The following is a 14886-nucleotide window of genomic DNA, read 5'->3' as shown; positions in this document are numbered from 1 at the left end:
CTTGGACATAATCCCTAATGTTAAATAAATAAACCCTCAGAATCTTCATAGTTTTTTTAAGCAGTATGGAAAGATACGCAAGGGACTTGAAAGAGGAAAAGTCACAGAACAAATCCCATCTTTCATCACTTGTATCAATCACAAAAAGTCTTTTTCTGCTAAAAATTAATGTGCACACACTCCTAAAGTATTCTAACGACATTTTCTGCCATGAGCAGCTTACTTAAAATACTTGGAAAAAAAAAAAAACTTGAGAATTTTAATTATTAAGAACAATACATACATTGTTTCAGCAACATAATACCTAAACCTGAATTAGGGTGTTAAATAATCCCCCAAAACAGGAGGGTGAATTTGCATGAAGATTTTATGTGAGTCACCAGCATCAGCTACTTCCGTGATGCTGAATGCAGTCAGCCACTCTAAGACTAGAAACCTTTCCACACTGTTGAAGAAAAAAACATCTGCATCAAATCCACTCAAATACATGCTGTCATTTTTTTTGCCCTGCCTTCTGACTGGTTTCTATTATTTCCCTCTGCTCGGTTTTTAAAGTTACAATTGGATTAATTTTGAAATAACCTAGATGACAATAAAAACTGAGGCTTTAGATGATCATGTATGTTATGATAGTATTTCTAGTAGACTTTGGGAAAGGCATATTTCAGTTTCACTCTACTATGGTTATGACTACAGTGCACCAGTACAGTGCTGAATGCCCACACTGCACATGCAGGAACAAACCAACAAAATTAAAATACCTTTCCAAAGCTGCAGAATATACCTCATTTCAGAAGAAAGCAGAAACACTGCATCAAAGTTTTAGTAAATTGGCATTAAGATCAAGAATTATTAAATGAGCATCACCCTGCCCTGCAGCAAGACAAATCTTAAGAACTATTTTCTCATGCTTCCAGGATTACAGAATATTTGATGGAAATTTAAAGTAAGTCTGAGGATTGTGTTTTACATACATAATTTCAATAAAGTTTTAGTTTTCCCTCCCCCCCCCCACCATTTAAAATCCAGTTTCCTAAATCTGAATCCAAAAAAACCAATAGTGCACATGGCTGTACAGAAGACCAGAAAGCATGATATTACTAGGTCTACAGCCAGCTCTGACGTCCCAAGCTTGGAGAAAATGAAAGAAGACAAAATCAAACAAGAAGTCTTCTTCAGAGGAAGACAACAGAGAAAAGCCTTTGTCTTAAACCAAACACATGCCAAGAAGGTCAGCATCTCTGGATCCACTGGTACTTCAGCAAAAAAAAAAAAAGAATATTAAACCTTTAAACATGTGCAGGAGGAGGTGAAACTACAAACTTAGACTGATCGAATCACCAAACCAGTAGAGGGAGGTTACCAATGACCATCAGGAAAATCCCTCAGTAAAAGGGTCTGAATTAAGGGTATAAACACACAGAGCAAAGGCCTAGCCTGTCCACGTGCCTTTGTATTTACTCACCCATGGTGCCACTTACATTGATTCACTGCACTTTTAAAAGTGATTTTCCATTAATATTTTGATATTAATGGAACCAATCAGTCCTAATTGGATCACACAGTGATCTTATCAAACAGGCTTCCAGAAATGTAACAACAACAGGAAGAATTCCGTTTTCATCTAAACTGTGCAAGAAAATGCATTTAGATATGAAGTTCAAAAGCCTTGAAGGATAAATTCCTTTGTTGCTCAAACTTTTAGAAGGAAGAAAAGTCACACAAAGCAAATAAAAAGTCCAAAAGGCACGTGTTTAGAAGAGCCTGTGATTTGGATTTTGTTTTTATGTCTGACAGTTAGAATCTCTCACAGTCCTGAATGCGACACGGCCGGGAGGAACTGTAGCACTCAGTACAAAAGAGGTATCATGCAATTAAGCAACAGTTTGTTCAAAATCACAAGGAAGAATACCTACCCACGCTAGTTCCTGCTCTTTACTCAAGTATGACTAACCTTTGGTTTAGTCACTGGTTTGAGGATTGCTGAAATACTCATCTAAGATAGCTTCCTGTATGCTGCAACAGATCAAGTCTCAAACAAAGACACTGACAAAACAAGAAACAAGACAGTAACTTGCCGGGATCAAAATTATCTCCAAATATTCTTTTAGCTGGAATCTTCAGGTTCATAGTGGGAAATTGCTTCTTTAGCTGAAAATATAACACATAAAATGAAACCACGCTTAGACTTTTGCTGTGATTTTTACCATCAAAACCATAATTACAGAACCACAGAATGGATTGGGTTGGACGGGACATTAAAGATCATCTAGGTCCAACCTACCTGCTATGGCCAGGGCTGCCACCCACCAGCTCAGGCTGCCCAGGGCCCTGTCCAACCTGGCCTTGAATACCTTCAGGGATGGAGCATTCGCAGCTTCTCTGGACAGCCTGTTCCGGTGCCTCACCACCCTTTGAGTACAACGTTTCCTCCTAATTATCTAATCTAACTCCTCTCTTTTAGTTTTAAACTGTTCTGTCTTGTCCTATCTTCATCAGACAGTGTAAAAAGTCTGTTTCTCTCCTGTCTATAGCTCCCCCTCAAGTGCTGGAAGGCAACAATGTGGTCTCCTCTGAGCCTTCTCTTCTCCAAGCTGAATAAGCCCAGTTTCCTCACCCTTCCTTCATAAGAGAGGTGCTCCAGCCCTCTGATCATCTTAGTGGCCTTCCTCTGGACCTGATCCAACAGCTCAACCTCTTTCTTGTGTTGGGAAACTCAGGCCTGGACATAGTACTCTAGACAGGGCCTCCCAAAGGCAGAGTAGAGGGGGATAATCACCTCCCTTGCCCTGCTAACCAGGATACAGTTGGCCTTCTGGGCTGCACACTGCTGGCTTAAGTCCAGCTTTTTGTCCACCAGGATCCCATGTCCTTCTTGAAAGGGCTATCTCAAGGGGTTCTTCTTCCAGTCCATCTACATATATGGGATTGCCCTGACCCAAGTGCCGCACCTCGCACTTGGCCTTGCTGAATCTCATTAGGTTCTCATGGTCCCTCTGGATGCCATCCCTTCCTTCCATTGCATCAGCTGCACCACTCAGTTTGAATCAGCAAACTTGCTGAGGGCACACTTGATCCCACTGTCTATGTCATTGATAAAGATGCTGAATAGCACTGGTTCCAAGACAGACCCTGAAGGATGACACTTGTCACTGGCCTTCACCTGGATATAAAGCATCAACTACAATCCCTTGGCTGTGACCATCCAACCAATCCCATATAGAAATACACACTTTGCATGTTTTGACAATTGGTTAATTGGAGATTTCTCTCACAACATAATGATCCTTGGCAAAGGAACCGATTTTGAGTTTAAAATTCAAACAAATCAAAGTTAAAAAAACAAACAAAAAAAACCCATCAATTTCTATGAACAGGCTCCTACAGTTACTGAATGTTGACTCAAACTCCTCAGTGAGGGCATTAACAGAAACCTTAACACTGGAAACAAGTGTTACTCTGTGTTATCCTGGCACAATGCCGTAACCTGCCTTTTGCTTACCGTATTGTAGAGCTTATCAAACTCTGCATACCGTCTGAAGACAAACCACTCATTTCTGCCAACCGAGACCAACACTTTGTAAACCTACAATAACATAAATACGAGTTAATGTCAACAGCAAAGTTTCAGAAAATCTCCCACGTTTAATCCTTGGGTGAAAATAAGGCCAGCTTGTTAAATTTATTGTGTAAACATGCTGGCTGAGCTATGTATTTCTTACAGTAGTCACAAACATCAATCAACAATGCAAACGATTAGAAGAGCAATCAAGAAAGTCTGGCTGTTTTCAGAAATGACTTTTGCTTACCTGGTGCCTGAAAAGAAAAAGCTAATATCAAATATCAAGGAAGTAAAGCATTCAAACACTGAAGACTGCCTTCATTGAAACTAGGGGAGAAAACGCATACGGAAGACAGGTATAAAGAGAACAATTCCTTCCAATGTCTTGAATGCATATTATAGTCAGGATCCTTGCAGATGGTTGGGAACCTGGACAATTCTAAATTCAACTGAAATCATTCTATGATTCTATGAATTCTTCAAGGTGAAAAAAATGTTGCTGTGGTCGAAATGCAGTTTCTGGGGTCAAGGGAGGAGTAGTTGGAACCTGCTGCAAAATTCAAATCCCATGACATCAGAGGGCTCTAGTAACCAGGCAAACTGTGGATCCCTGGACTCATAAACCTACTTGACAGCCGGATCTCCTATCTCTTAGTAAGACCTTTCCCTCCTAAGCAAGCAGTTCATCTTCCTTCCCCATCTTCTTGCATTTCCAGAAAGAGCCCACATTTCCTTCAAGGAGAAGATGGACATACAAAGAAACAGGTGCAGCAGGCTGCTAATTCCTCACCTAGAAAACTGGGCTGATGCCCTGGTGGCTTCCTCCCCTTCTGTTCTGCATCAACAGCTTACCCTATGTCTTCATGCCTTTGGGCTCTACTACTACTACTACAGCTACACTTATCCTGACTGCTTCTAGAAAGGCAAGAGGAAAGAAAAACAAACCAACCAACCATCACCCATCTAGAGTTACTCAGATAATAATGTTTTCAAACTGAATTAAGCCTAAAGCAAAACTTGTCTTAAGCAACCCCTAGAAAACAGAAAAGATCCATCCAAGCCCTGTAATCTGTAGACAAGCAATACTTTCAAAAAAATAAATTAAAAAACACAAGACAAAACAAAACTCCTGAAAACATCACCATCACAACCATCATTGCAAACTGTCGTCCCAGACTGGACAGGACCCAGCTATTTCTCAATGTGATTTTCTCATGGAAGAAATTGTTGAAATCAAAAGGTTTCAGTTCTGGCTTTGGTAGCTTACGCTCCCAGACTTGTATTAAAAATAAGAGCAATGGTAGGATATACATCTTCCAATTTCAAGAGAGCAAGCATTGGGAAAGTAAGGAAACTAACTACAGTTATAAATAAATAAATAAATAAAAGCCCACAGTCTCCACGAAAACGGACCTTATTACATGTTACAAATCTGAGAAATGTTCCAGATTTCATCAGAAAAATGATTATTTCTTAGCAAGTCTGTACTATGACTGGAGGAGACAACAGAAGCGGTCAGGAAATACAATTAAGCTGTAGCCACTAAATAACACAGGGGGAAAAGCAAAAGAAAGCAGGCCATTATAAAGCAAGGACAGAATAGCAATTAACATAGGCTACATGTGGCCCAGAATAAGTATTTTGGCACTTTTTAAAAAGAAAACGAATGTTGAATCTTCAGGAAAAAAGGCATGACAGTGACCTAGAGTGGATATACAAAGAGGCTGGGTGCCAGGAATTAAGTGGAAGCAGAAAAATATCATGGCCTGAACATAAAAAATAAAAATGCAAACATGAAATTATTATTAGCTCCCACCCCCACTTCAACCCCCAGAGAAGGTAATAAACATATCAAATACAAGTAGTATTTCTCAAAAAACAAACAGAACGTTCAATTAAAAGGTTGCGCAGGTGCTCAGGAAGAACTAAGAGCTCATTTCCAAAGACAAAACTGAGAAGCCTGACTTATTTACTTGTCAGAATAAGGATTCTACAGAGGTGTGATTGTTTCTAAAAATGCTTCAGTTAGAGTAAGCATGAGAGCTAGTCAGTGCTCATACTTGCACCCTCTCTGAGCCAACATGAAGGGAACCACTGCAAGGTTTGAGCTACAATTTATCACTTCTATTCAGATCAGTAAGATTCTGGAATAGTCTCTTAACAGAAGCAGCAATGATACATACCGTAATTGATGAAGTGATAAAGTTTATACAAAGTAGTCACTCAAAGTCTTCCCTAGCCTTTGTCATTTCAACATTTTCTTTCCCCCCCAAGGCTTTTTTCCCTCCTTAGGCATTTTGTACAGACATTGCCATGAGAAGCAGTCAACTATGACCTACCACAAAGCTGCTCAGAACTAAATGTTCCCCCCCACCCCTCTCGCTCCCGTCCAAAAGCAGAACTGACAGGCTCCAGTCATTACAACACAGCTACAAAAGAGGAGGCAAAGTGAAAGCACTGACGGACACGCTCTGGAATTCAGTGTTCCTACCACAAAGTTGAGCATGACCCTCACTTCTGTCATCAAATCCCACAGCACACAAGGCAAGAGTCAAAAGCTTGGTTGTTGAAAGTGGCTGTTGTCACACTGCTCATTATTGCTTGATACAGAAAGCTGAAAATGCCAAGACAAGGCACACCTCCACACAGCACAGCTGGGCTGGATTTTTTTTTTCCTCCTCCTCCCTACACCCAATTTCTGATGCTTCCTACTATTGCTGGTAGCACTTTCTAAAGGGCATGCCCAGATAAAGCGTCTTTGAGTAGCTAAGGCTGTCACAAAGATATTTAGGCAAAATGAAATGGAAATCTAAATGTTAGTATGTTCCACAGCTGTACCACGCTGAGACTTTTTAACAGCAGGACTGCCAGTGCTGAGGCAATAGAACAAACTTGCTTTGCTCAAGTTTAAGCTTTTATTTTTATTTGCTCATTTGAGTTTCACACACATTTGAAGTATTAGTAATGTTCTCTTGTTCCTTTTACCAGCACATTTATGCCTCAAATTACACTCTGACATACCCGAAGAACTGAGTATCATTCTTCTCTGAAAACGGGAGGGGGGGTGGGGGGAAAAAAGGAATACAAATAATTAAGTAAATCTTTTTTAGTTGTATTCTTCAGGCAGCAGTTGAGTCTAAGTGTATTTACACTCCACTTCTGAGGAGTGACTAATTCAGAGAGAGAGAGAGAGACAGAACAAGCTTAGAGGAAGTTGCACAAGAGCAGTGAAACAGTCTGGGCTTTTTAAATGAAGGATTATTACTCTGCCTTTGTATACAAACACAGACAAGTGCACAAAACTTTGTTTTTCAATCTGCAAGGATTTCCCCACAGAATGGGAAGACTATTTCCACAAAGAAGGTCAAACTGGGAGACCAAAAAAGAAAGGGAAGGGAATGACAAGGAGTGGAAATGGGAACAGGATAGGAAAAAACTCATAAGCACTACAATCAGAAAACAGGAAGGAAGACTGAGAAATGATCTTTCAAAAATATGGTGGCTTATGATTTTTCTTTTACACACAAAATATCATAATGTCATACCTACAAAAAAATGGCAATTTCATAAACATACTTTATTCCTATACAAAATAAATGTTTTCATTAAAATTAAATCACGTAGAACGCCAAATTTTAATTTGATTTGGCATTAAAATGTTATACTCAGATTTGAAAACTTCCACATTTTGTAAGAGAAAACATTGCTATTTGGGGGTGGGTGGAGGGGGAGCATCAGAAATTCGCAAAGTCAAATTGTTTTCACAGAAAGTAGTTAAGCACTGTAAAACATTCACAGCTTCTCACACTGGACTATGGCCAGTACTCACAAGAGCAAGTGAACAGATTTCTGTAAACCTGTTGAAAATAGAAACAAGCTCGCTACTGAAAACAAGTACCACTTCCAAGTATTAATAACCTACACATTTGCCTACAATGCTTGTACTCATGTACTTACAGTAAACCTTTTTTTCTTCTCCCTGTGTTCATCCGAGCTGGGAATGCTAACACTTGGGCAGCTTTCTTTGAGATCCATTGTATGCGTTCTTCCAGCAAATTCGTTACAGGACTGTGCTTGGGGTGTTGCAATCAGAAGGTATCTTCAACGGTATTGATCTAAGATACGCAACTCTTCTTGAGAAAACGTGAATTCCATCATGTAACCTTAAAGTGAACACAAAAAAGAAAACTGAGTCAAGAACACTTAGCTTGCAGTGCTAAAACCTGTGCGACAAGAACTCTTCCTCACAGGAAATACGCTTTACTATGCATGTACACAGACATACACAAGATTTTGCAAGTTTTCAAGCCTTTGGCCCTTTGTCAGTTCACTGAAATCACTCATATTCTCTGAGGACTTGAGTGCAACACAAAAGCCCCCTTTATGCATTCTGGAAATAGATTTGGGGTCCACTTGAAGAAATGAAGACAGAACCAAGAGAAATAACAACTAGGCATCAGCTGAGAAAAGCCACTGATGTTAGGTTCAGAAGGGTTTCTTTCAAAACCAAGTGTTTTCAACTGCATGTGGCTGTACCAGAAGGCATTTCAGATTTGCCAGAACATGCTGAGTGGATTTAATTATCACGTCAGAGATCAAAGATGACATGAGAAAATTTTTTCATGTGAATTTGGGAGGGCACAGGTAGCATCATGTGCCTGAATATCTACCCTCTACCTGGCACAGTCTGTGCTTAGCAGAGCAGTGAGGTGTCTGATCCCATTGGCAGAGCAATTCACTTCCTTGCAGAAGTCGAGAAAGGCAAAAGACCAGAGCACTTGGTGCTAACTGGATGTTCCCCTACAGAGGGAGGAACACTCTCCCCACCTGGCAGTGAGTGCAAGCCAATTGCTTACCAGGCCACACTTCAAGTAACAGGAACTTCAGGAGTGCCGGAGAACACCACTGAAATACCTACAGCCCCTGTTCAGGCCCGCACAGCCATCTGAAGTGTGTTGTCAGTGAGCGCGGCTCAGCTCCTAGAGCACTGCGTGTCAGAGTTACAGACATGAGAGAAGTCCTGGGTCTTATTTTAGTAAGAGGAGGCCGCTGTTCTCTTCAAAACACCCAGAGGAAAAAGGAGCGCCCAGTTCAACATTTAACTCCCTGTTTTCTTAAAAGAGGGAGGTATTAAAGCGGACTGTGTATTTCATACCATAAACTTTCAAAAACACAAGCTAATCTGAGGTAATTCTGCTGTTAGAGAGACACCCATATTTATGTTGGCAAGCAGGCTGAAGCCCCTGGAATTCAGTGAAAAGATGCTCTCAATACCCTGCTAATCACAGCCAGTCGGCTATTCGCTTGTTCTCAAAAGCCAGAACATCTCCCTGAGTCAAACTTTCACACTATTATTCCTCCTGTAGTAATTTAAAATAATTTTGGAAGTTCGATACGGTGACTTTAAACAAAAAGGAGTGTTTGAAACTACTGTAATCACAGCTGAGTCAGCGATCACCCATACTGCAACATAACCAGAGAATTACTTTTTGTTACATCTGCAGTCAGCTCAAGTTCTGCCCTTCACTGATCTGGCAATTTTAGGGTTGAGCTTTTTTCCTTCCCCTTTTTATTGGGCTACATCACAGTTACCGACCTGAAGCTTCAACTTGGTTTCTCCATTCCTTTGGCAAACCACTGTTAAAACCCTTATTACAACAAGGTGCAGTTCCCTTTTCACGCTAACACTTCCTTAAGATTCTTCACCCATTTCCACACACTGTTTTTAAGATCTAAAGGTTAACCGTGCTCTTCTTCCCTACTAAGAAGCCCACTAAAATAGTCAATGGGCGCTGCTTTCAGTCAGCATTTTGCTAAGCTTACACTTCACTAAACACTTATGTCAATCTTCAGCCACTTCAGATACAGCGTCAAGAACGGCCTTCCCGCTCATCGCATAAAGGAAACAACAAAGCTTTAACAAGAACTAAGAGTTCCCTGACTAATATCATTCAATGTCTTTCTCCTCTTGTAAACCGACATTCACTCCTAACACGCATGCATTCACTCCCACAATACAGGCTGCACCTCTCCGATCCCTTTCACCTTTGATTCTCGGTGCCACAGTTCCACCACTACACAAGTAGTACTACGGATTAAAAGCCGGAGCACAAAGAACATTACTTAGCAGAGCGAGCTTTATTCCAGATCTGAAGCTCAAAGTTCTAAGGGAAACAAAAGGAGGAAGTGTCACCCAGATTAATTCAGGAAGAGTTTATTCATCTTGCTGGGGAGAAAAGAAAAATAAATCATCTGACAAGTTGAAACTGCAACGTTCGTGTTTCTTTCTTTAAGCTACCTGAAAGGTCCCCAGCTGGGATTCGTTTATTTCCCTGAGGCATCTCCTCTGAGTTGTGCCTGGGTCACCAAAGCTACGTGGGATTGCCAAGGTTGGAATAAATGCATTATCAGTTGGGCCATTACACTCCAGAATATCAGAGCTTTCTTTAAATTCTATTTGTCATGAGCACATTAGCTCTGAAGAACTTTCAGAACTGCAGGTCTGCCTGCAGAAGTAGGGACAGATTTACCTAAACCTTTCTCATGCTGAACTTCTAGTGGTAGGTAAAACCAGCAGTGCAGTGATAACTACATGAAAGTAACGAGGAGCAAAGAGACACCATTCTCACACACAGCTCCAAAAGCACAAACCTCAGTGTTTTAAAGGTTGCCAGATATGGGTGAATGCAATAGACACTGTCGGGGGAAGTCTCTGCCTCTGGTTATAGTTTTTCTGTAGCTAAGAACAAGCAAAGCCTGCCTCTGCTGGCAAGAAGCAGAAAGGAGGAGGAGCTTTTTAAAATAATAAAGAATAGTCTGTAAAAGAAATACCCTAAAATCATACTTGGGCACTAGATAAAGAGCACGCAGATCATGCAGGGCATTTACACTGAAATCAGTGCTGTTAAAAACAACTGTGATGAGCTAAAACTATCAAGTCACTGCAGTATCGAGGGCTGGAACAAGGGAAGGCACAGCCAGATAGACAAGGGAAGAGCAGAAGTCACACATCCTCCTGGCAAAGTTTCAAGCCTAACCAACAGCTCCACTTCCATTCTCTCCACTGCGGCTGTCCAGCAGCAAGCAACATTTTCACTGTTTCCTGTAGGAAGCCACAACAATGCCAAATTTCAAGTTGACTCTTGCCTCTGCTGAAGAGTGTGGCAATAGCAAAACTGACTCAACATGACCTTATATAGGTCTAGACACACAAACGAAGAATTTTCTGAATGCCTCAAAAATACCACTTTGTGCAACCTCGTGACAGTTACATGCAACAAGCAAACACCATGGAGTTTAGTGACAATACAGCAACCTCCTCTCAACTCCTTTCTATGTAAGGTAGGCTCCAAACCTATTATAAAATATTTCTGAAGTCTAATCGGACTGTTTTCTTTTTCTGAATGAGAATAACCTGAAGACGATAACAGTGCACAACCAAAGACCCTCACTCTTTGAGTTCATGACTCAACCTCTACCATGACTAGGTTAGGAAGCACCCGCTGCCTTCAAAGCTGTAGTCAAATTGCCCTAAATGCCTCTGACTAAGGCTGGAATAAATCAGCTATTATATTCACACAAGGGAAGCAGAGAGAACGGTCAAAAAGCCCAAAAGCCAGTCTTTCTGCAAGCATAATTAGAAGACTCACCAGGATCCATACCCACCTACCAGAACAGAACAGGCATTTCCCCTACACTCTAATAATCCACCTGGAAGAAGTTACTCTAGGACTGAGCCACGAGTAAAACCAGCTGCTGAAAATCCCACCTGAGTGCATTTCCAGCTACGGAACAAACTTATGAGAAACCAGAAAAAAAGACACGGGAGAGAGTCCTATTATTGGCTATAGACATTACTTGATGTCCTCTTACTTTAGAGAGCGCCACCTCCAGCACACTTTTCATCACTTCCTCAGCCTTCTCCACAAATGCCTTGATATTGACTTGATGTATCACAGGACATTAAGGATCCTTTGAGAAAGCCAACTTGTTCTCTGCTCTGTATGACGAAAAGGAGTGACCCAATCATTCGCCACCAGAAAATGAGATACAAGCTATCCACGATCCAATGCAGAAATGGGGGGAGGAAAGACAGGGACTGTAGGAGTCACGAAAGAAGATTCAAAAGCAAAACACAAATCACTGTTCTTCTCTAAGGAGAGATAGACGCCTAGAAGCTGTTGAATAATCCAGTTCTGAAGGAAACAGGCCGCACACAGGCTACTCTTTCACATACCACACACATACCATTTCGGTATGAAAACACTGAATACCAGTGCAGACCTCCAGAAATTAGAGGTGATGAAAAAGGAGAACACTAACCAAAACATTCTGTCCAAACCCTGTCTTATCTTCAAACCCTCATTTAAATCAGCCATTGGTATGAAGGAAAGAAAGGCTGGTCCCTGTTTACACATCCACCACCTACCCTGCTTGTGAAAAATCCTCAGTAGCACCAGCATGAAGAGCAAACCACTACTCCACAGCCATCTGGGCAAAGTCCAATTCTACCTGCTGTTCTTTTCTACAAGTAGAAAGAAGCAGTGAACTGAAAAGTGAACCAAGGGAATGAAAGCAGTAACTTTCTTCTTCAGTCTCTACCACTTCCCACCACCCTACTGCAGTAAAGAACATCCCTTCTTTCGGCCCCACCTCCCAAAATAAACTCCAGTAAGTTAATAGACGTACCTTACACATACGAATACATATTTATACTTACATTTATAAATATACAGTGCATAATATATATATAATACATATTCTACATAGAACATAGGATTTGTGGCTCAGACTGGATCTATTTGCATTCCTGTTTATTACATGACAGAATGCAGGTCCTTTGCTGTGGTAAGCAATCCCTGAGTAATAAAATGGGCCTAAGCACAACTACCGCCAATAAAAGACGGCTTCTAATCTGCACATGGGGTTTATACTAATTTAATCTTTAGCCTGAGTCTACAGTTTCCAGAAAGGTCACAGCGTCTCAGGTAGTGACTGACTTACAGCAGGAGCAGACCAAGCAAGACCCGAGCTTGCATTACCCATGCTACCTGCATATTTTTGGCATGCTTCCTCAGCCTCCCTACGCAGCGGGTCCAATTAGAGCTAAGGGCAGATGCCTAAGGACAGTGCAGACCAGAAGGTGCAGCAGCAGCACCACGAGCTGCTTCCCAGAAGTCTTGCACACACCGACAGCAGCCGCTTGCAACTTGTTCGGTTCTACATAAGAGGGCAGTCAGGCTTCAGTAAACACACAGCAAATAATCCCAGCCTCATGTCGCCCCTTTCGCAGCAGATTAAGCTGGAGAAACCCAAATTTCAGTTCCAGATGTACTGCCCTCTGCTTTTTTTTTTTTTACATGACCTTGAACAGAAGTCCCCAACTGTTCCTGTTTCACTACACAAATAGATCCGGATTCACCTCTGTTTAAGATTTATCTTGTTAATGTCCATCCAGCACGGAGAAAATTACTGGGGTTTATGTACTAAAACTGGCAAAAAATCTGCACAACAGAACGTATCGGGATCTAAAAAATAATGAAGGATGCAAACCTGAGCCATGGTTCCGAGCAGAGCTCACAACTGCCCAGAAACACACGGCTGTGGGATGGGGAAAAGGCAACAGTTTAAAGCAGCAGAATAATGAAAGACATGGGAGAAAGAGCTTTTAGCACTACCTAAATTACGCACCCAGTTCACAACCGTTGGATTCCTCATGCTACGAGTGCAACTACCCCTAGCATTTTACACCCATTTTGCAAGGACAGTTTACACACTCCTACAAGTAAACACACACACTGACCTCACGTGTTCTGGAACTGCACAGAGAGTTAAGGTGTTCTAATTGGGTGAGTGCACAGACTCAGAGCACACTGGTTTATGCATGTATAACAGAGCTCGGTGCAGTAACATCAGATGTGGCGAGGCTGTAATTTACAATCAAAGGGAGAAATTAAGGTTGGAAAACAATTTTAAGGCAATTCATCATCACCCCGTAACCACAGGGGATGCTTCGGCCTTGAAGGGTCACGGTGGTAAAACAGCACCGCTCATGAAGTTCAACATGTGTACCCACACGAGCACCCCTAAATGTCTTCAGAGGAATAGAGGGGTCTGCTCCCTACCTCTGAGTTACTGCAAATGCCACGCATGGAGACCGCCCTGACAACATGAACAGGGAACTTTCCAAAACGCTTTCCAAGAGCTTGGAACATTATTTCCCTCAACCCTCCAATGCCTCTGGGAAGGCACTCCTCCACACACACCTCCCCTCCTCATCACTGATCCGTGTTGCAGTCATCAGAGGCATCGATGTGCAGGTGAGCACTTGAGGAAAAAAAAGCTGACACCAGAACTATATTTAGATCCCTAGACTGAAAATCCACGGGAGCAGCTGTAGGGATGCCTTTTTTTTTTAATTAATGTATTAAAAGAATGAAATGCCAGCAGCCTTACGGAGTCAGCCTCACCCCTGAGCGCGGCTGTGGGCACGCCGTGCCCGTGCACGAAGGCCGTTACACAGCAGCAGCTCCGCGGTACTCGCACGATCCCTCAGGGCCCGTTAGCGGGACAGAAGCGGAGCAGCTCAACATTTCTAACAGCTGCTGCAGAAGGCGCATTCGCATCAGTATATCGAAACAAGCAGGCGAGCTGTCAGGACGGCCGCAGCCTTCGCACGTTACGACCGCCCCGTCATTAACCTCCCGGCAACGACAGCCCTCACGGGTACGCGGAGCCCCCGGCCCGCCGCCACCTGACGCGCAGCAGCGCCCGGCCCGAACTCCGCTCCCCGGAGCGCCGCCACGGCACGGGCAGCGCCACGGAGTCAGAACCGCCCGGCCCGGGGGCAGGGAGCCCTCCGCCGCCAGCTGCTCACCTTCCCGGGCTCGTTCTCAGCCTCGGGGGTACCGCGGCTCTCGGCTGGCTCTCCAGGCAGCGCTTCGCTTCCCTCCGCCTCACGCCCGCTTCAGGAATGCCGCAGGCGAAACACAGAGACGCAACACGAGCGCGATTTCGGTTCCAACGGCGGAGGAAAAAAAAAAAAAGAAAAAAAAAAAAGAAATAACTAACAGAAACGAAGCGGAGGAGGGACGGCTCCACCTGGGACGGGCGGCTGCCGCAGCGCAGCGCCGAGCCCCGCGCCCGGCCCCCGCAGCCCGCACGGCCCTCACGTGCGCCCTCGCGCCGGCCGCGGGCAGGAGAGCACCGCTCGCCCCGCTCCCGGCCCCGGGCAGCGCGGGAGGGACCGCCCGGGCGGCGGAGAGAGGCGGGCCGCCCCCTGCCCGCCCACGGCCGCTCCCCTCCGCCCCCGCGGCGCCGGGACG

The 14886-nt window shown here is 43.3% G+C and overlaps 1 protein-coding gene across 8 annotated transcripts in view; it reads right to left on the bottom strand.

The window, feature by feature from the left end:
• The window catches only part of SGK3 (serum/glucocorticoid regulated kinase family, member 3), a 56767-nt gene that overhangs the window by 19895 nt on the left and 21986 nt on the right, over positions 1–14886 (bottom strand). For 3 of the 8 annotated variants that reach the window (XM_040677529.2, NM_001030940.2, XM_040677522.2), the window contains 3 exons: positions 7520–7725; positions 3503–3586; positions 2079–2151 (listed from right to left, as the gene is read on the bottom strand). In XM_040677529.2, coding sequence (XP_040533463.1) covers positions 2079–2151; positions 3503–3586; positions 7520–7597 — 235 coding nt within the window. In that variant the 5' untranslated portion in view covers positions 7598–7725. Of the gene's footprint in view, positions 1–2078; positions 2152–3502; positions 3587–5745; positions 5895–6053; positions 7726–8239; positions 12059–14438; positions 14785–14886 lie in introns of those variants that run through there. The other 5 variants (XM_015282742.4, XM_046919667.1, XM_040677512.2 and 2 more) reach the window with 5 other exon arrangements.

The sequence above is a fragment of the Gallus gallus genome, chromosome 2, assembly GCF_016699485.2.
Source record: "Gallus gallus isolate bGalGal1 chromosome 2, bGalGal1.mat.broiler.GRCg7b, whole genome shotgun sequence".
Lineage (NCBI taxonomy): Eukaryota > Metazoa > Chordata > Aves > Galliformes > Phasianidae > Gallus > Gallus gallus.
This window is presented reverse-complemented; position numbering and strand designations above follow the sequence as displayed.